Here is a 19,651-nt window from a genome sequence, read left to right on the forward strand (position 1 = left end):
GTGTAAGGCTCTGCCAGCAGCTGATGGCTTCACTTTGCTCAAAAAGCTGGTAGATTAAATGACATTTTTCTGGAATGGCTCCAAGATGCTCAGCTTTTCTGTTATCAGCCTCAGATGCCTGTCTGTAGTGCTAAAAACAAAAATCCCACATAATAGATTTAGCTGCTCATCCGCTGGATATCAGTTTTTGCACATTGCTCATCCAAAGAAAAGTAGTCTGACAAGTTTTTTTTGGGTGTGTTTGTCTCACCAGGAGACAGGCCTCGCAAGCTGTATGCAGAGAGAGCTCTCAACCTGCCGCTGGGAGCCGAGCTCATCACTGGCAACATGTGGTATGGCTGTCAAATCTTTTCCTCCCACTCTTCACCATCTCTTCCTCTGCATGTTCTCTCCCACAGCTTTCACATGCTTTTCTAAACTTTATCTTACCTCATTGTCTTTTTCCATCTCCTCCCTAAACTATCATCACTGCCTGTGTAATCAGGTTTAATCCACTTACTGACATCAGCCTGTTTTATGTGTGTCTTCAGTGACCTGCTGTCAACTTCTTCCAATTCGGAGTGTCAGGACGGGCTGGTGGGCGGTCATGCTGACTGCCCTTTCCAGCGACGCATCATCCCTGCACACAGGCTTCGGCCACGGAGGACGCACCCTGAGATATTCCAGGTGCTTTTACTTTTTCCTCCTGCATACCAATGATCTACCAAACCTGATTTGCTAAGATAGGACATGCTTATAACACTAGACAAATGCATGGATGTTGGGGCTCTTCCAAATGGTTGTAAAGCTGTTATTTAGAGGAACCTTAAAGGGGTGGAGATAATGGAGGTGGAAATATCTACAGAAGTGTTGGCAATGTTGGAGGACCACCTGGGGGATGCAGGGTTGGACCCAGCTCAGCCTCTCATGGTGGGTCCTCCAAGTCAGCAGCCTCAGCCCGAAAGCAGCAAAGCTTGCCTCAGACCTCTAGGCCCAAAGACTTGGGCAGGGGAAGAAATGGAGGAGAGAAAGAGGACAAACTCAAAGTTGTGGGTTTTATGGAGCCATATTTATTAGAGCAAGTCACTGTTGTGTTTGTATTACGTGCACACACACACAAGGACCGACATCTATATGACACCCAGTCCTCCCAAAAGTGATAGTTGGTAGTAATGTGTCTAGAAATGTAGCTATGTGCCAATGATGGGAGTAAACAAGAAGGTTGTTAGCAAGCAAACTTGGATGTAAACACTGTAGGTTTCACATTCTTCCAAACATTGTTTTTTGTAAATGTTTTATGAGGATGCAGACAATTAGAAGTGTTTGTTAGGCCTAAAGGATACACATGATGTGTTTTGGTGGGAAATAGGGAAACTGTTTGTTTACAAGTCAAAAAACTCCACAGAGTACGTTTAACTTGATAACTAATTGTTGATTAATAGAAGTATTAACAAACGAATAAATAATCCATCAAATGATATAGATCGACGCGAAGGCAATCCAGGCACTCCGAAAAAAAATATAAAACATGGAAGGAAGTATTAAAAAGCCTTTATTGTAGTGGCTAAATCATTAAAAGTGCCAACGTGTTTCGACCACTGCAGGTCGTCGTCAGGGCTTTCAAAACATACAACACAGGTGTGGCCCCTCCTATATCGTGGCAGGAACCAATCAGAGGCCATCACATGACCTACAGGTGAAACAAATAGACAATAATGAAAGAATAATAAGTGAATAAAAAACACAGAGTGACATGAGATAAGATACCCAGAAAAAATGAATTTAAATTTAAATGTATACACACACGTCTTAACACATAGGCTGTGAGAAAAATGGCGAGGCTTGTGGTGATGACAAATCACAAAAAATATGTTAAGTCTATATCCAATATCCTAATTGAGATTAGGATACTAAAGCACCCAGTGACAGTCCATCTGTCACCCCCTGACCAAAGGTTTAATGTGTTCAATGTCCTCTATGTGTAATAGGGAATCATTAGCATTATGAAATTTACTGAAATGTCTAGCCATGGGGTAGTTGCCATTTTTGTTCTAATGGCATATTTATGCTCAGCAGGGCAATCCCTCTGCACGGCCTATGTAGAAAAGTCAGATGAGTAAATAACAGAAGTAGTGTTGCAATTAATAAAATCATTTAGTTTGTAAGTTCTGTTTGTATTAACATCCACAGAATGTTTAGTTTTCATAACATTGTGACATTTAAAAAGTGCCAAAAGGTTTGGATAGAAGTGCTTTTTTTGTCTGCAAAAGCAAATAATATATCAAATCAAATCGGAAAATCAAAAAAAGGATTCATAATTAACAGCTTTAAACAACTGGCAATTAAACAATCGATAAATAGATCAAATACAGATTAATCGTCAGTAGCTACAGTTTAAAAAAAAGTGGTATTCACAAAAAACAAAACAGGTTTTAAACGTGGAGATTAAAATGCTGATTCTTTTTCTCTATTTGCATTTCTACTTGTTAACATCACAGAGTTGATTGGCGAAGTCCCCAGAGACAGAGGCACATAAATAATAATCAACCAACTGGTAAATCGGATTAGTCTTGTCTCTCTGACAAACTGTGGGACGGGAAAAAAAATACGAGTCACTGCTGCTGTTTGAAACCGTAGCCAAATAATCGGCCCTGAATTAGTCTTCATCACTGCTGGATGCAGAGCAGCAGGGGTGACATACGCCGCCTGGATCAGTTGCTGAAGCTGAAACAACACAGACTCTCTGTTAAATCATTAATACACCGCTCTGTGTGTGTGTTGCACATCGTGAAAAATATGTTGTGCTGTCTGCTTTTAATGATCCTGGCTGTGTTTTGAATGATCCTGGGAAATCCTGCAGATAGGAAGCATTTATTTTTATGTATTACTGCAGTTAAATTCATGTGGGTATGAATTATTTGTGTGCCAGGAAGAGGACTCTCTGGATGAGTCGTCAGAGACGTCCACTCAGGAGAAACCGACCAGGAAGATTTATTACAAACTCCAGCTGTTTCCTGGGAAGTGGATTAACATTTTATATGACCGACTCACCCTGCTGGCCCTTTTGGACAGGTAATACATAACAAACCTGCCCATAAACTCTCGCTACTGTTGCGCCCACACAGCTGGAAGTCCTAAGTCTAGACATCAAACATCATACATGATATTTAGCTCGGATATTCACAAGATGACATGCAAAGTTTTAGAGGCATTGGTATTTTTGCTGTAGATTTTATTTACTCACAAGAATACCAGTTTGACTTGGATGTCTTACAGCACAGTCCCTTCCATCAATATCACTTTGGTTTCTGGTCAGTTTTCGTGTTATTTTTTTCTCATTCAATCAATCAGTGTCATGCGATTTCAGTTTAATCATGAGTTGAGCTGTAATTCAATCCCCTAAGGTCTGTCTGTCTAATCTTCATGAGCAAAGATATACTGTAACCCGTATATGCCTTTGTATGTGCTGCTCTTGTACAGAAACCAGGAAGTTCTGGAGAATCTAGTTGCAGTCTTCATGGCCTTCCTGGTTTCTTTCCTGGGTTTTGTGCTCCTCAACCACGGCTGCTTCAAAGACTTCTGGGTCTTCCAGTTCTGCCTGGTCATCGCCAGCTGCCATTATTCCCTACTGAAGGTGAGAATCTCTGTGGAAGGTGGTGCATGATACCTAAACTGTACCTGAATTACAATCCATGTCATCTAATTCTGCAGTTTACCCGACCCTTCACCATTGCACCAAAGTGAGAGTCCAAGGAAAACCATTTCACTACTGAAACCAGCTTGCATTGAGGAATGAATGATGTGTGAGCCCGAAATGTGTGCCATGATGACGTAATGTGGATTAAAGTAAAACTGACCTCAGGCGTGCCACTTCCCATTCACTCCCACTCACTTCCTCTCTTTTCAGTTGTTTTCATGTTTATTTAATAATGGTGATTGAATATTTGCGTCTGTGGTTTTGTTTTGCAGAGTGTTCAACCTGACGCAGCTTCACCAACACATGTGAGTGTGATGTTACTTTTGGACTGAATCTCAGAGGAAATATTATTAAAGTAAAGACCAAAGAAACTTCTAGAACAAAATTATATTAGGTTGCATGACAGATACCATTATTTAAGAAACTTACACGCATACATTCCACTCGTGACTGCTGTTCCTCTTTATCGCTGCGTGCCAGCATGTTTCCGAGGATATGACCACTTTGGAGCTCTCTGTTCACACATCAAACAAAGTACAGACATATGGGCATTCAACCTAATATGACCCAACTTTGTATTAAATGTGTGTTTATGATTGTGATTCCTACACATGTTGGTATGATGACCTTGCAGTTCCAAGCAGTATATAATGCGCTAATGCTGTGTGTGTGTTCATGTGTGTGTGTGTCCCCAGGGTCACAACCAGCTGGTGGCCTACAGCCGAGCAGCCTATTTCTGCATCTTCTGTGCTCTGATCTGGCTGCTGGAGCAGTTGCTGAGGAGGAAAGACCTGCCCGTCTCCACCCTGTACGGAGTCACCATCGTCTGCCACGACGTGCTGTGCTTCTTACGGGACCTGCTAGTGGGTACGGATACATGTACCAGAAGTGTTTCCCAGTTTATTTACTGTTCGAAACAATAATTTGTCCTCTGCGGATGCTAATAAATGTCTTTTGTTTGATACATGACACAGGGTTTACCTACTGTTTCCCAATCACCTTCCTGGTGGGCCTTTTCCCTCAGATCAACACCTTCACCATCTACCTGCTGGAGCAGATCGACATGCACTTTTTTGGAGGAACAGGTTCGTGAAACTGTTTGTAATTGTTGGATTTCAGTACTGTTGTGCTCATGAATCGGAGATGTGTGCTAATCTGAATTTGCGGCTCTGATCTGTAATCTTTATAATACATATTCAGTGTTTAAAGCCTCTGAAATCTTGGCTTTAAATCTAAGTATTTTTCTGTTATTCAGCTGTTAAATCATTAGCTATTATTTATTAGGAGTTTAACATTCAAAAACTCACCTAAGATGTTTATCAGGATTGTGTGGGTCGATCACACTCTGACTGAGATGTTACAATGTGACACCGCCTTTCTCCAGTGAGATGAGCTCAGGGGAAAAAATAAACAGAGAAATCTGTTGTGTGTAATGTTCAAACACTGTTATTACTTTGGCAGAAAAGTGTGTGTTTACATCTGAAACCATAGCTGATAGTAAAAAGCTGATTAAAATAGGACATGTTTTTGAGGCGTTGAGTAAAGATGAATCTTCTTAGTGAATTAAAAACCATAAAACGTAGACTACAGCACATGCTCGGCTTTGTTTCTCATTCTTTAGTACTACTGCATATATTTTCATCCTCTAATTTGTGTGTCTCAGCTGCTACGAGCCTCATCTCTGCAGTCTACAGCATCCTACGCAGTCTGATCGCTCTGTCTCTGCTCTACGGTTTCTGCTTCGGCGCTCTCAAGGTACAAATGAACTGGATGTAAAAAAAAAACAACACAGCATAGGTACAGTAGGAGATGTGAAAATAGCCTTTTCTCTTTTCTTCTCCTCCTTTTTCCCCCAGAGTCTGAGTTATAGGAGTAAAAGAAGACGGGGAGTTCAGTTATAAATATCGTGTAGCCGGGCAGTTTACACAAAATACAAAGTGTTGCCAGTCATCCTTCAAAAGTGACTCCAAGATTGCAGCTGTAGAGGAGAAGCTTTTTAAGTGTGAAGATCTATCTCTTAAAAGTACACAGCGTTATGATTCACCAGTGTGTGTGTGTGTGTGTGTGTGTGTGTGTGTATGTGTGTGTGTGTGTGGCTACAGGAGCCGTGGGATGAGCAGCACACCCCGGCTCTGTTCTCTGGTTTCTGTGGCCTTCTGGTGGTTTTCTCCTACCACCTCAGCCGACAGAGCAGCGACCCGTCTGTACTACTGTGAGTATCGGTGTGTGTGTGTGTGTGTGTGTGTGTTTGCATGCACACACTGAGTCTGGATGCACTTAATACTAAGTAATAATGTTTAAATTAAGGATTAGAGAGGTGGGAAAAAGAGAACTGAATTTATAGAGGAAATTATTGTAGATGTTTTTTTTTATTCTATATTGGTTTTTATTAGTTTTTGAAAAGCTTGGTACGTGGCATATATACAGTATATTGTTGTTTACAGAGCTCTGGAGCACATGGCACATTTTTTATATTATGGAGACAGACTCCAGTACATAAAAAACGTCTTACTGAGTCATACAACAAGATCAACAAGATCACACACTTACATAGGAGGCTAGTATCTATTTAGACCAATCTTCCATTTTAATATAAGCCCAAAACCATTCCCAGGGACGCTCGTCCCTCCTGATCGACACTAATTCTACTGCGCCAGAGTAGGCAACCTGCAGCTCTGGAGCCATATGCGGCTCTTACATGGTCTTCAGGGTCTTCACACAAAATAATCTCAGTTATTCAACCAATAAGACTCTCTCTCAGACACTGAATCTTATTTACAGATCTCTGGTAAAGTCCAAGATAATGCCCGCTTTGGTGGAGAGTGAGGAAGAAGAGGAGGAGGACATGGACAGTAAAGATCCACTGCCAGAGAAACTGCAGAACTCTATGGTAAGTGAAGATGATCATGTGGAGATAAACTGATGTACTGTAGTTGTGTTTTATCAGTGATTCTGTTGGTGGAAGATGTTGAGATGTTGCTGTTAATGCATAAACACACTTTCCAGTCTGAGTTTTGCTCCTCTGAGCTTTAATTGAGCATTTGTTATTGTTTTGAATGGCTGCAGCCCAGAGCCATATTTAGCTGAGAGTAATCATCACCAGAAAATCAATACTCATTAACACCGTGTACCTGAGCTGTGAAATTCATACATACTGTGCGTGAGAGGGCGGACGGTCTTAAATCCGGCGTCACAGGCGAGATAATAAAACAATGTTTGCTGTCGATCATTGCGTGTGATTACAGGGAATTATGCATCAGAGAAAACAAGGCTCCCGCCGCCTTTTACAGTATTAATGGGGATTGTGGAGCTCTTAAGTCTGCTCGAACCGCTGCGTCTTTGATCTCCAAAAATTGAAGGCTCAGAACGATTAGACAGAAATAATCTCACACCTAAATGAGTCTGATGAACGAATGCGGTTTCATTCAGTGTGGATTATTAATGATTGCGGCTCTCCCTCCTCTGCAGAAGGAGATTCTGCTGTCAGATGTAGTCGTCTGCTCTGTTGCTTACATCCTGACCTTCGCCATCACTGCGAGTACTGTGTTTCTGTCTCTCAAGGTGAGATCCTCGATTGTTTCCTCCTTCTACTCTGCTGCCTTTTACTCTTTGTCACATTTAGATCACTTCTAACTGAAGTGTTTTGTCTAATTATTCATTTAATCATGTTTCTTGTCATTACATACCAACATGTACCCAGCCCTTTGTCACCATCGTGCTGTACGCTCTGGCGGGGACAGTGGGGTTTGTAACCCACTACCTGATCCCACAGCTGAGGAAGCATCACCCGTGGTTGTGGATCTCGCATCCGGTCCTCAAGACCAAGGAGTACCACCAGTTTGAACCCAGAGGTCAGCACGCCTACTCTCAGTGTTGTGCGCATTCACGCCTCACAAGAGCAACTCAGAGTTCACACACATTAAAATTAACTAGATCACATTCATGTCTTCCCTTTTTTAAAGTAAAGTAAAATCTTGTGATCATCATTTACTCGCATATACTTCCCAAGAGTGGTCAGATGCTTCAACTTGATGTGTCATTTCAAATTCGTTGCTGATGTGGCTGACATTCGGACTTGTTTTTCCAGACTTGGCGGGCATAAAATTGTGTGATTATTGATTTATTCATAACAGTAGAGATGTTCCAATACTATTGTGCAAAAAAAAAAAGAAAGAACAGCGGTTTATTACTAAGCCTGTATGGATGTGAAACAGCTATCATTGTTGTATGGCTTGGCTGTGGTTAAACCCTAAATTGGTAGGACTTTCCAGTGTAAAATATTGCTAATATTTTGCTGTTGGCTAACGTTGCACTATTTCCCAAAAATCAATTCTTTGCTGCTCTAAGACAGTAGTTGCCAGTGGCAGCAATTTCCCGTGTAGGCTACTGTTTCAGAGCAGCGTAGAAGAATTGATCTTGGTTAAACTGCTGTTTTATTTGGGTGTGAAACTACTTTAAGGTTTACGTTTATTAATAAATGACATAGTATCGAAACGGTGCATAGACTTACACACCTACCAGTCCAGTATTTCAAGCAGTACTGGAGGTGTTTCTGATACTGGTATCTTTATCGGATCAACTCCACATTAAAGTCCTTCAAATATCCGTAAGAATCTGGCTTCAGCGGTGCCGCTGGCTGTGTTATCTGAAGTGCCATTAGCACAGCCAACAGACTCTGATACAACACCGTGTTGTCTGTTGTGTTGGCACGCCGGTGCTGTAAATCCTCAGGTGCTGGAATACAAGCTTTGTCAACTGTTGCAAGAGTGAACGACACTCACTTTTTTGTCTGTTGGTTGCTAGCTGACGCGTTCAGGTCACTCTACACCAGAAGTATGAGCTTGTTTTATGAACACGCTCTTTTAGTACATTCATGCACAACACTGCCTACTGTTGCTGCTAATATTAGGTGTATAAACCCCCTGGATCAACTAGGAAACAATCAGGAGACACACACAAACACCGAGACCATACAGTACTCTAAATGTATTATGTGGATAATAGAAAATGTTTAGAAATTGCATCTGGATTTGGCTATTGGGATTTATCATGTTGCTGTTGCACCATAAACTGTATATTAGTATGTTAACTGAGACAGACAGACAAACTTAAACTACTAAAACCATAACCTCCTCGCAGGATGAGGCTTTCCTTTTCAAAATGGCCATCTTGTCATCAAGATTAGGATGTGAGGAACTGGAAGCTTTCAATCTAATCTGTTTGTGTTGCAGAGGACGCTGTGCTGATGTGGTTTGAGCGACTGTACGTGGGGCTCCTGTGCTTTGAGAAGTACGTGGTGTACCCCGCCATCATTCTGAGCGCGCTCACTAATGACGGCTTTGCCCTCAGTCACCGCAAGAAGCTGGGAATCCAGTGAGTGACCTACACACAGCCACAAACACAGAGCGTGTAGTGAAGCATCCGTTGAATCTGTCATCTAAACTCTTGTTTGTGCTGCCTCCAGCTGTGACGTTCTCCTGACGACAGTCGCTGGACTGAAACTCCTGCGCTCATCCTTCTGTGACCCCAGCTTCCAGTTCCTCACACTGCTCTTCACACTCGTTTTTTTCCACTTTGACTGTCCGCACGCCTCCGAGAGCTTCCTGCTGGACTTCTTTATCATGTCGATTGTTTTTCACAAGGTGAGAGAGCAGGGTTTGATGATATCTGGGGACTCTGTGTGTGTGAGTGTGGGGGTGTGTTTGTGCATGGAAATACACCGGTGTGAATCCTGATAGAAAGATTGTCTCAGAGATAGAGACACAGTTATCAACCCCCCCCCCCCACACACACACACACACAATGATAAATGGATACAGAGACACACAGGTACTCATAAATAGAAACAAACTCAGGAAGCAAAAGAAGCGAGGACAAACATGGCAACGCTGAGATACAGACACAAACAGAAGTGACTTGACTCATCTCACTTTTCCTGTTAGTCATGATGGTGATCACAGATACTTCTGTTTGAGTCTTGACTTGTAGATTCATCCCCGACCACTGAACTTATTTTAATCATTTCAATTAAAGGGGAATTCCCACAAGTTTACACACAAAGGTCAGTGTACTCATCATGGAGAGGAGAGAATAGCTTCCCACCACGTACATGAAATGAAATGGTGTTGAGCAAACGCTGCCTAAATTGGTTACTTTTTTCCCCTTAAAAAAGGCCCGCCTGAAAAAAATCAATATCAGTATAAGCGGACGTTCACCTTGACATCAGACAGCCTTTATCGATGGGGAACTGGGGCCATTATCTCAAAGCCACCAGACTCCACTGACAGTAATTGTGGAACATGGGGGTTGCTCTACCTCTGCCTCAATCAGTTAGTGCGTAAGGTGAAGCAGTAAATATATTCCAAATATAGAAAACTTTTAAAGTAATCTTGATTTTTTTATGTGGCTGAAATACAATTTGCTGTGGCCCCCAATTCACAGCAGTAACGTAGCATTGAGATTTGGTTTATTAAAGATGATAGCAAAGAAACACTGTACATCAAATAAGCACAGCAGAAATGTCAGATAGGTTGGACCACCATGTTTAACCATATATCTTTAAATGTTACAGTTATGGCTGAAAATGACAGAAAATCACTGTGATTCAGTCTACAGTGATGTTATCAAGGTTGCCTCAGCTCTGGCATGAAATGTTTAAGAGAAAGTCTGAGTTACAAGGTGTGAAGTGTCACAGGCATTTTCCAGTCAGGGTCGCTGCTTCTTCTGCTTTAATTCTAACAATTATTTGTTTTTGTTCTGTCTCTGTTGAGTGCCTTAACTTCATGGAAGTGCAACACCAAACCAACAATGTGTATGTATGTTGACCTTACACAGCCCGCTGTTGATGGACACCAAAGTCCTTTATTTCCAACGATCTTGACTGAAATGTAACTGAAGAAAAACACGAAATATGACATTTTCAGTGGAAGAAATTTATTTTATACTCCAGTATTTGACCACAGGCGGCTTATCAACCTTTATAATAGTGTGGGGGAATGTAATAGATATCACTTTATCTTGCTAAAGGTTGTTTGAGTTAAATAACGCTCCTCTGTTGAGGTCTGTTTGTTGGAGACTGACTGTGTTGTTTCTGTTTCTGTCCAGATGCGTGAGCTGTTGCTGAAGCTCCATTTCATCCTGGTTTACATCGCTCCCTGGCAGATCGCCTGGGGCAGCGCTTTCCATGCCTTCGCTCAGCCGTTTGCTGTGCCTCGTATCCTTTGGCTAAGATCTGCGTGTGTGTGTGTGTGTGTGTGTGTGTGTGAGAGCGCATCAGTACCAGCTTTTCTTTCCTTTACTGGTGTGTGTGTGTCCAGACTCAGCCATGCTGCTGCTCCAGACTCTGCTCACCACCATCTTCTACACCCCGCTGGCTCCCTTCCTGGGCAGCGCCATCTTCATTTCCTCATATCCACGGCCCATCAGGTTCTGGGAGCGAAACTACAAGTAAGGCCCCGACGAAGTGAGTGAGTGAGTGTGGAGTGAGTTTCCAAAACAGCTTGGAAATGTAAAACACATCAATGTCGCTGTTGCACTGTGTGACATGTGTGTGACATGGGCATTGTAGTTTATTTTGACTCAATCTCACAGTCCTGCTGCCGTAAATACTTACTAGGGCACTAAATGTGTATTCATCCACTGCTGAAAATAGTCCCAAACTTTCTGTTTTCCTTCTTTCTCCCTGTTTGAGTAACTTTTCCAAAAACTACAGTGCCCAGCTGTTTCAGAAACTTACTGAGCCTTTTATAAAAATAAAAGCATGTATTTGTGACTTGTTTTTAAAGATTTACAGCCTCAGTAGAAATAAATGGGCTTCACACAGAGCCACAGACACGTGAGGGAAGTTGGACAGTGTTAAGAAATGTATGAATTTTAATAATAACATTAAACATTTTATTTCCTGAAGGAGAAATAAATCCCATCCTCCTGAGCTGAGCAGGGCAGATTAGCAGATAGACCTCTCCCTCGCGCTTACACAACGTAACCCCTCTGTTCCCTCTTACTTATTGATGCGAGGGACCGTTTGTACTTCAGCTCGCTGAAAGCACTCCAAAAATACTCCTGCAGCTTTGTTGTGCCTGTGATTATATTTAGACGTTGTTGTCTGAAACTCATGACATTAAAACCACCGACAGCGTCGTCTCTGCTGGAGTCAGATCTTTGTGTTTTAGGCGTTAGTTGTGCAGGTTTGTCAACGTGAGCCTCAGCCAAACACAGAGGCAGCATGACAACAAAAAAGTAATTCACACAAAACATCTGAGACAACAGAGTAGTCTTAAAATATTTAGTTTCATGTTTTTTAGATGCCTGTGGAGGCTTTACATCCAGAGTGATCTTTATACTGCATCAAAAAAGATACAGTTTAAGATCTTGAAGAGGATTAGTTCTTGATCAGTGCTCTCTGTCTGAGAAACTTTCCAATGATAATATAATCCACAAAGGGTTTCAGGAACATATATTGTCTGTATTAGCTTCCCCGTTCACACCTAAATGAGTTCCCCACTTGGGACCGCTTTGTCGCCGTTGCAGAATTAGTACCTTTTGCTTCTTTCTGGTCTCAACCGTCTGCATGGTTTTTACTGTCTTTTGTCTCCCATCTCTTGCAGCACAAAGCGTATCGACAACTCTAACAGCAGACTGGTGTCTCAAGTGGATAAGGAGACAGGTGAGTTCCTTCCAGAGGTTGGAGTAAGTCACACATGTGCAAGTCATAAGCAAGTCTCAAGTCATAACCAAGTCAAGTCATACTCACAAACTAGCAAAGATAATATAACTCAAGCAGCACCCAGTGGTGGGATGTAACTAAATACATTTACTCAGGTACTCTAAATATAAATCTGAGTCTTTGACAACTTTAGTTACTTTACAAATTAATATTTTGTACTTGACACATGAAAATGAATAAGTACAGCTGAAACTATGAGTCCGTTATTGAACTGACAAAGAATACGTTTGCCACTATTTTGAGAATAATCTAAGTCATTTTTAATGCAGACATATTTCATAGTTCTAACCCCACAAACTTGAGGGTTTTTGCTGCTCTTTTTTTTATTATTTAGTAATTTTTATGTTGAGGTTTGAACTGCTGGTTGAACAAAACAAACATTATGAAGGTGTCACTTAAAGATAAAAAACAATGACTGGCCTGCTCACTCAGTGTGAAACTCCATAGCACAGGCAGGCAGTCTGACTGTAGTTAAAAATCCTTTATTAATACATGGATAACCTCCAGGGTATAAAAACCTGTGTAAACACCCTGATGAGCTGGCTGCACACAGCCTTAATCCAGTGCAGCACTCCTTATATTTTCATCATTAAGAAGGTGTCACTACGGGCTCTGGGTAAGTGTGAAGCTATCTCCCACTATTTCCAGAATTTTTACAAACCAAACAATCTGTCAATCTTTGTTTACAAACAAACATTCAATTTACATATTGCCATTTCTCCTCCTCCTCCTCCGAGGAAGACAGAGCTGTGGTAGTGTGGGCGCAAATATCAGCCGGCAGGTCCTCCGCTGCTGCGATATATGTGTCATCATATTTTAAAAACAAAATGTAGCTTCTCAATATCTAGAAAAATACAAATATGAAATTAAAAAAGTCAAGTCGAGACTTTCATCAGTGTGAGTAAAGCAAGTCTCAAGTCCTCAAATTTGTGACTCGAGTCCCCCACCTCTGGTTCTTTCTAACTACACACTACTGTACTTCCTCCGCAGGCTGTGATGACAGCAACCTAAACTCCATCTTTTACGAGTACCTGACTCGCTCACTGCAGCACTCACTTTGTGGCGACCTAATGCTGGGCCGATGGGGCAACTACAGCGCCGGAGACTGTTTCATTCTGGCTTCTGACTACCTCAATGCCCTGGTCCACCTCATTGAGATCGGCAACGGGTTGGTCACTTTCCAGCTGAGGGGTCTGGAGTTCAGAGGTACAGTTCGACCATTTTTACCTCCTTCATCCCTCTCTCTGAATGAATGACAGGCTATCTAACACTCATCTCTTTACATTCCAGGTACATACTGCCAGCAGCGAGAGGTAGAGGCCATCACAGAGGGCGTGGAGGAGGATGATGCGTGCTGCTGCTGCGAGCCGGGTCACTTGCCCCACATGCTGTCGTGCAATGCGGCCTTTAACCTGCGCTGGCTGGCCTGGGAGGTGATGGCCACCAAGTACCTGCTGGAGGGTTACAGCATCAGTGAGAACAATGCAGCCACAATGCTACAAGTGTACGACCTCCGGAAGCTACTCATCACCTACTACCTGAAGGTACATTTCATTTAAGTCAGCAGATGTACAACCTCAACCTTTTGTAACTTAAGGCTCACTTCTGATTGTTAAAAAGTTTCTGTAATGACTCTCTGTTGTGCCCATGAACTGATTATGTGACAATCGGCCCCTGGGCACAGATAAGCAGAGGGGCCCACCACCTCGAGCACCTTGTGGCTTTGCAGCATCTTTTCGCGGTTTTGTGTCTCAGTCTATACATTTTGTGTCTCCCTGTGGTTGTTTTGTGTCTTTTCCTAGTCATTTGAGTTTCTTTGAGGTACATCTTTGTCTTTTATGGCTGTTTTGTGTCAGTTTGTAGTCATTTTGTGTCTCCTTGTGGTTGTTTAGTGTCTCTTTGTGGTTGTTTTGCCCATTTTTGTTGTTATTATGTATCTCTTTACAGTATCTTTGCCTCTTTTTGCGGTGTTTTTGTGTCTCTTCCTGGTCGGAAAGTGTTAATTTGAGTGACATTTGGCAGGTAAAGGCCAGGGGCCTGGGCCTGGGCCTGGGCCAGTCAGCCCGTTCAGTAATCCATCCATGTTTGTGCCTGAAGTTTGTCCCTTTAACTCAGGTGATATTCTTTTGAGTTCCCAACACATCCCGAGTGCTTTGGGTTTCAGTATCTCTGGAGCTTTGATGGTTTTAGCACCTAATTTGACATGATTTCACCATATCCAACACACTGTCACACACAGCTCAGCATCACTGCCCCCTATTACAAATCCAAACTTAGTACACTCAGGGTCAGATTTCCTCACAACAGGCTTTGGAGCTTTTACTGGCTCAGGCTTGTCTCGCACATCACTTTGTGTTGCTGCATCCTGGGAAACGTTAGGGAAACATGATTGTCTCTACCTGATGTCGTGACTGGTGTGGTGATATTAGAATGTAACTGGTCACTAAAATCCTGCATGTTAATCTGATGTTTTTTATTAATGTCACCAGCTCCCAACTGGTGCAGCCACAGAGTCCAGATTTCTCCTTAGTCATTAGTTCAAGGTCTACACGGTTTATTACATTCAGTGTCATAACTGTGTTTGGCTAGTTTGCTGTCTCTGTTAAGGAGCTGTCCAATAATCTACTCACTGTACAGCAGGAAATGTGACTCCAAAATGAGAGCTTTGTGCCAAAAATTCTCTGTACTTCAAAATAAAGTGTAAGTTTTTTTTTACAAACTTTACACGTTTGCGAGTCAGTTGCGGTCCATTCAGAATGGAATAGCGAATCACTTTTGCACCATGACCCACCAGTTGGAAACCACTAATTTATGTAAATTCTTGAGGACATTTAGACATAAAATAACTAGCTTTGTGAATTACAAAAGCAAACAAACAAAAAATGTAATCAAAACCAACTGGCAGTAACTCCACAGCCCACTAGATGGCACTCTGAGGCCCCAGTTGCTGATAAATTGGTATGAGAAAGACTTGTTGCACAGTATTTATATCTTGCCAAACTCTATATTTCGGCCATTCACAGTTTGCATGTGTGAACATTTTAAATGCTGCAGCCGCAGAGTAGTTTACACACCAGTGTTCCTATAGTCCAGCATTCGTTTGTTGATTTCTTCTACTCCAGCTTGATTGGAGATGGAAAGATGCCATCACTTTCTTCCGGTTTTAAAAGTGTTGGAACAGCCAGACATACTGACAGTAATCTGCTGAGATCCTGCTCTCTCTCTCTTTCCTAATTTAAGTGATATTTTGTTATACTATGTTATTATAGGAGTCACTGGTATGGAAAGGTAGCAAGTGCAGCTTTAATCAGGCATTAACTTTTGACACATTCAATCACCCTCTCCTCAGTGGCAGACTGGAAATTGAATGTTCCACTTGTCTCAACAGGCTCTTAGAGATTTGTCTGCCCAGAGGTTAAACAGTTAAATTGATAAACCAGTATCTTATGCATTAATCATTATAGCAAATGGCAGCTTGCCAATAGTAACTACAGATGTGTTCTGCAGCTACAACACGTCTCTGTCTCCTATGCGTCCCTTGTGTTCACTATTTTACTTTTATCTGATGGTCTGTCCCTCTTCCTGCCTCTCTCCTCTCAGAGTATCATCTACTACCTGGTCCACTCTCCCAAACTGTCCACCTGGCTCAAAGATGCCGCCATCCAGGAAGCGCTGCAGTCCTACACTAAGTGGCACCACATCGAGCGTGACCCTCAGGTCTTTAGCGTGAAGATTGATGAAGACTACGTGCACTGCCTGCAGGGCGTGACGCGTGCCAGCTTCTGCAACGTCTACCTGGAATGGATCCAATACTGTGCTGGGAAGATGGAGACGGTACATCACTTAAAGATTAGTCTGTCAAACTTCATTATGGGTCAGAGCAGCTGACTGTAGCTTTTCTCTCACTGATCGGAGTCATTGCTCAGTCTTGAAAATATCGTGAAATGGTGAAAAATGGCAAAATTTCCCAGAGCCCAAGTTGAAATGATTTGTTTTGCCTCACAGACTGTCCAAAACCAGAAATACTCAGTTCACTGTTGTAGAAAACCAGCAAATGGAACCAGTGAATTTATGTCATTATTCATAAAAATGACTTAAATGATCAGTCAATCTATGTATCAGTCATCTGTTTTTATTTATTCAGTCATGTGAAATGTTTAAAAGGAACATGAAAGTTGCATTACAGTGAAATTTGAAGTCATTCATGTTTGCCCTGTCTTTGTCTCTTGTGATTGTGTTCAGCCTGTGGACAGTGACGAGGACTCTCCTTTGGTGACTCTGTCTTACGCTCTCTCCGTCCTGGGGAGGAGATCCCTCGGCACGGCATCACACAACATGTCTAACAGGTAAACCCTCTTCAAGTCAAACAAGCAACACAAATAGATTATATGTGTGTGTCTTGACAACGAAAGCAACCCTGACCACAATGTTGCACAAATTGTTAAGAGGTCTGAGACAAAATTGTGATTTGGGGATTCACAGAAAATTTGACTTAAAGGTATACTATGCAGCAATTGTTGGATACTGTGGGTAAACCTTCTCCCTACACTGTTTGAGCATGTACTTCATGCTACTATTAAAGGAACATTTCTTGTAATAGAAAAGCTGATACTATAGCAAGCAAGTAAACTAACTGTTGGTACCTACCGGTTCAAAAGAAAACAGGCTAACTCTGTAACGCTCTTCATCCCCATCCTCTCCTTCAGTGCTCACCAGTGAAAGTTAAAGCCAGCTCGAGAGTCACTCTTGCTTTGGGCTTTTGTCTCTCCTGCTATAATTATATTTTTCCGGCACTGTGTCTGTGATTTTCTTAGCTTCCTCTTAGATGTGTGCCGCTACTAAGTGGTCGCTACCTTTTATTGATGTCACCTGTGCCCAGGAAAGTCCCAACCACGGCAAAATAAGAGGAAAATAAGAAAATACAGGCAGAAGGCAGAGTCTCTGCAGATAAATACACCACTACACACTGTGATGATTGAGAGTGAATTACTTTTGTATTACTCCGTTCATTGGTGTTTTTTCTCTTTTTTTGTTTTAAAGGAAAATCCTGCGTAGTATACCTTTAACCTGACATGAATTTATTTATTTATTTATTAACTAATTAATGAAATATGATAACCTAAAACCACTAAAATAAAATAAAACACAAGGTGAACAATTGAAAATGAAGTACTCACAGTTAATTAATCTGAAAATACAGTAAAACATTATCCAGTGTGAAGTGTGTTTTCCTGCATAAAGGATCAGTAATAGTTTGTTGGTTTCATGTTTTTTAGATAGACGAAAAAATGGCACACAATTGTAAAGTTTTACTGGCTGCAAATGTGCTAAAAATTATTTAGTGATAGCTCAATTGGGGTGACAGTAATCCATAGGACTTGAATTGGGAACCAGGGGATCACTGGGTCAAGTCCTTATTTTGACCAAATATGGCGCGTGGTGAACTGGCAGCTGGAGAGGCACCAGCTTGCTTCCTGGGCAACACAAAACCCCCAGCTGCTCACGGCATCCATCCAAGGCAGCCCCCCTCACCCCTCAGTTTAATGCATGTGTAGGTCCTGTGTGTGTGTGTGTGTGCGTGTGTTTGGACTTGTGTGTATATAACAACAGAGTGAAAAATTGAATTTCCCTTCAGGTATTAATTAATTAATTAATTAATTAATTTTCAGTAGCAGTGAATATTTGCCTGCACTTTGACAGACACACCAGAGGAGGGCGTTAGCAGCTAAATCTTTAACACACTTAGAATTCAAACAGATTTCTGGCACTGCACTCAGTGACTGTGTGTCTTTGTGTGGTTTGTATTCTAAAAATATTTCATAGTTTCATAACCGCTCCTCTCTTTTTCTCTCTCTGCCTTTTTATCTCTATTTCCCCCCTACAAACCTCTGCCCTCCACCACAAAGTCTGGAATCATTTCTGTACGGTTTCAACACCCTGTTTAAAGGCGACTTCCGCATTGCCACCAAAGACGAGTGGGTTTTTGCTGATCTTGACCTCCTGCAGAAGGTGGTGGCTCCTGCGGTCAGAATGAGCCTCAAGCTGCATCAGGTAAAGTGTGCTGTGGTTTAAAAGAGCTGCTGCTGTAACTCTGGGATTGTACTCTTCTCTTCTGTAAATGCACACACATTTGTGCATCATTTAATGCTTCATGGTGGTTGTCTCTCATCCCTGGAGTACACATTTTTGTAGTATGTGATCTAAACTCCGCAGTGCTCCATCATGCCTCTCCTGCCCTTTCAGGATCACTTCACCTGCCTGGAGGAGACCGAGGAGTCATCCATCTTGTACGAGGCCATCACAAACTACCGCAGCAGCCTGGTCATCTGCCACGAGAGTGACCCAGCTTGGCGTAAGGCGGTGCTATCCAGCCGCGACACGCTGCTCACCCTGAGACACATGATCGATGACGGCACGGACGAGTATAAGATCATCATGCTGTACAAACGCCACCTCAGCTTCAAGGTCATCAAGGTAAAAAAAATAATCTGGTGAAAATAGGGGAAGAAATATTTCAGTTTTCAGGTTGCAGCTGCAGCACAGAGTCAGAAAATGTTGGTCTGGAAAGTGAATGAATAATAACAACCCCATTGCAACTGAATATTTGAAGATGCAGTATAACAGTCTGACCAGTGTCTGAGGCGCAGGACCATTAAACCTGAGGGGGTGTGAAGCAGGGTGTCAACTGAGAAGTGCAGACTTGCAAACTTTAATTTCTTAACATTAAAAGTTAAGTTTGTATTGCACAAAATGACCGCAGCAGTGGCTGATCAATATGTTCTGACGCTGCAGAACTAAGTGCTTACATTTCTGCTTAACTCTCTTAAAGTTGTAACTGTTCAACATTGGAGGTTGATGTTAAAGGAATAGTCGGACATTTTGAGAAATCAACATGTCTCATGTCTCTCACTAAATATGAAGATAGCAGCCAGCAAACTTAGGTTAGTACAGAGACTGAAAACAGCAAGCCTGGCCGTGTCCAAAGATAACTAAATCCATCTACATAGAAACAAGATATTATGTGTCAATTAGTGAGCTTTAGAGGCACTACTAGACTCCGAGTCAGGCTGTTTCCAGACTTTGTCCTTAGCTAAAATGAATAAGGGTATTTTCCCCCAAAAAATGTTCTTTAAATATGCAGCTACAGACAGAAGCCACTTAGCTTAGGTTTGCATAAAGATTGGGGAAGCAGTGAGCCTGGCTCTGTCCAAAGGTGACAAAATCCACCTATGAGCAGTTGTAAAGCTCAT

The 19,651-nt window shown here is 42.0% G+C and overlaps 1 protein-coding gene across 6 annotated transcripts in view; it reads left to right on the forward strand.

The window, feature by feature from the left end:
• The window catches only part of pcnx2 (pecanex 2), a 41,270-nt gene that overhangs the window by 12,885 nt on the left and 8,734 nt on the right, over positions 1-19,651 (forward strand). For all 6 annotated transcript variants that reach the window (XM_049600916.1, XM_049600918.1, XM_049600919.1 and 3 more), the window contains exons 11-33: positions 254-332; positions 531-666; positions 2,909-3,051; positions 3,460-3,613; positions 3,949-3,981; positions 4,372-4,543; positions 4,651-4,761; positions 5,340-5,431; positions 5,779-5,888; positions 6,458-6,566; positions 7,145-7,237; positions 7,377-7,527; positions 8,908-9,049; positions 9,141-9,318; positions 10,781-10,889; positions 10,993-11,122; positions 12,283-12,341; positions 13,392-13,607; positions 13,692-13,945; positions 16,002-16,235; positions 16,644-16,747; positions 18,308-18,452; positions 18,645-18,875. In XM_049600916.1, the coding sequence (XP_049456873.1) occupies positions 254-332; positions 531-666; positions 2,909-3,051; positions 3,460-3,613; positions 3,949-3,981; positions 4,372-4,543; positions 4,651-4,761; positions 5,340-5,431; positions 5,779-5,888; positions 6,458-6,566; positions 7,145-7,237; positions 7,377-7,527; positions 8,908-9,049; positions 9,141-9,318; positions 10,781-10,889; positions 10,993-11,122; positions 12,283-12,341; positions 13,392-13,607; positions 13,692-13,945; positions 16,002-16,235; positions 16,644-16,747; positions 18,308-18,452; positions 18,645-18,875 (3,185 nt within the window). The remainder of the gene's footprint in view (positions 1-253; positions 333-530; positions 667-2,908; positions 3,052-3,459; positions 3,614-3,948; positions 3,982-4,371; positions 4,544-4,650; positions 4,762-5,339; positions 5,432-5,778; positions 5,889-6,457; positions 6,567-7,144; positions 7,238-7,376; positions 7,528-8,907; positions 9,050-9,140; positions 9,319-10,780; positions 10,890-10,992; positions 11,123-12,282; positions 12,342-13,391; positions 13,608-13,691; positions 13,946-16,001; positions 16,236-16,643; positions 16,748-18,307; positions 18,453-18,644; positions 18,876-19,651) is intronic.

Source organism: Epinephelus fuscoguttatus, linkage group LG16 (assembly GCF_011397635.1).
Source record: "Epinephelus fuscoguttatus linkage group LG16, E.fuscoguttatus.final_Chr_v1".
Lineage (NCBI taxonomy): Eukaryota > Metazoa > Chordata > Actinopteri > Perciformes > Serranidae > Epinephelus > Epinephelus fuscoguttatus.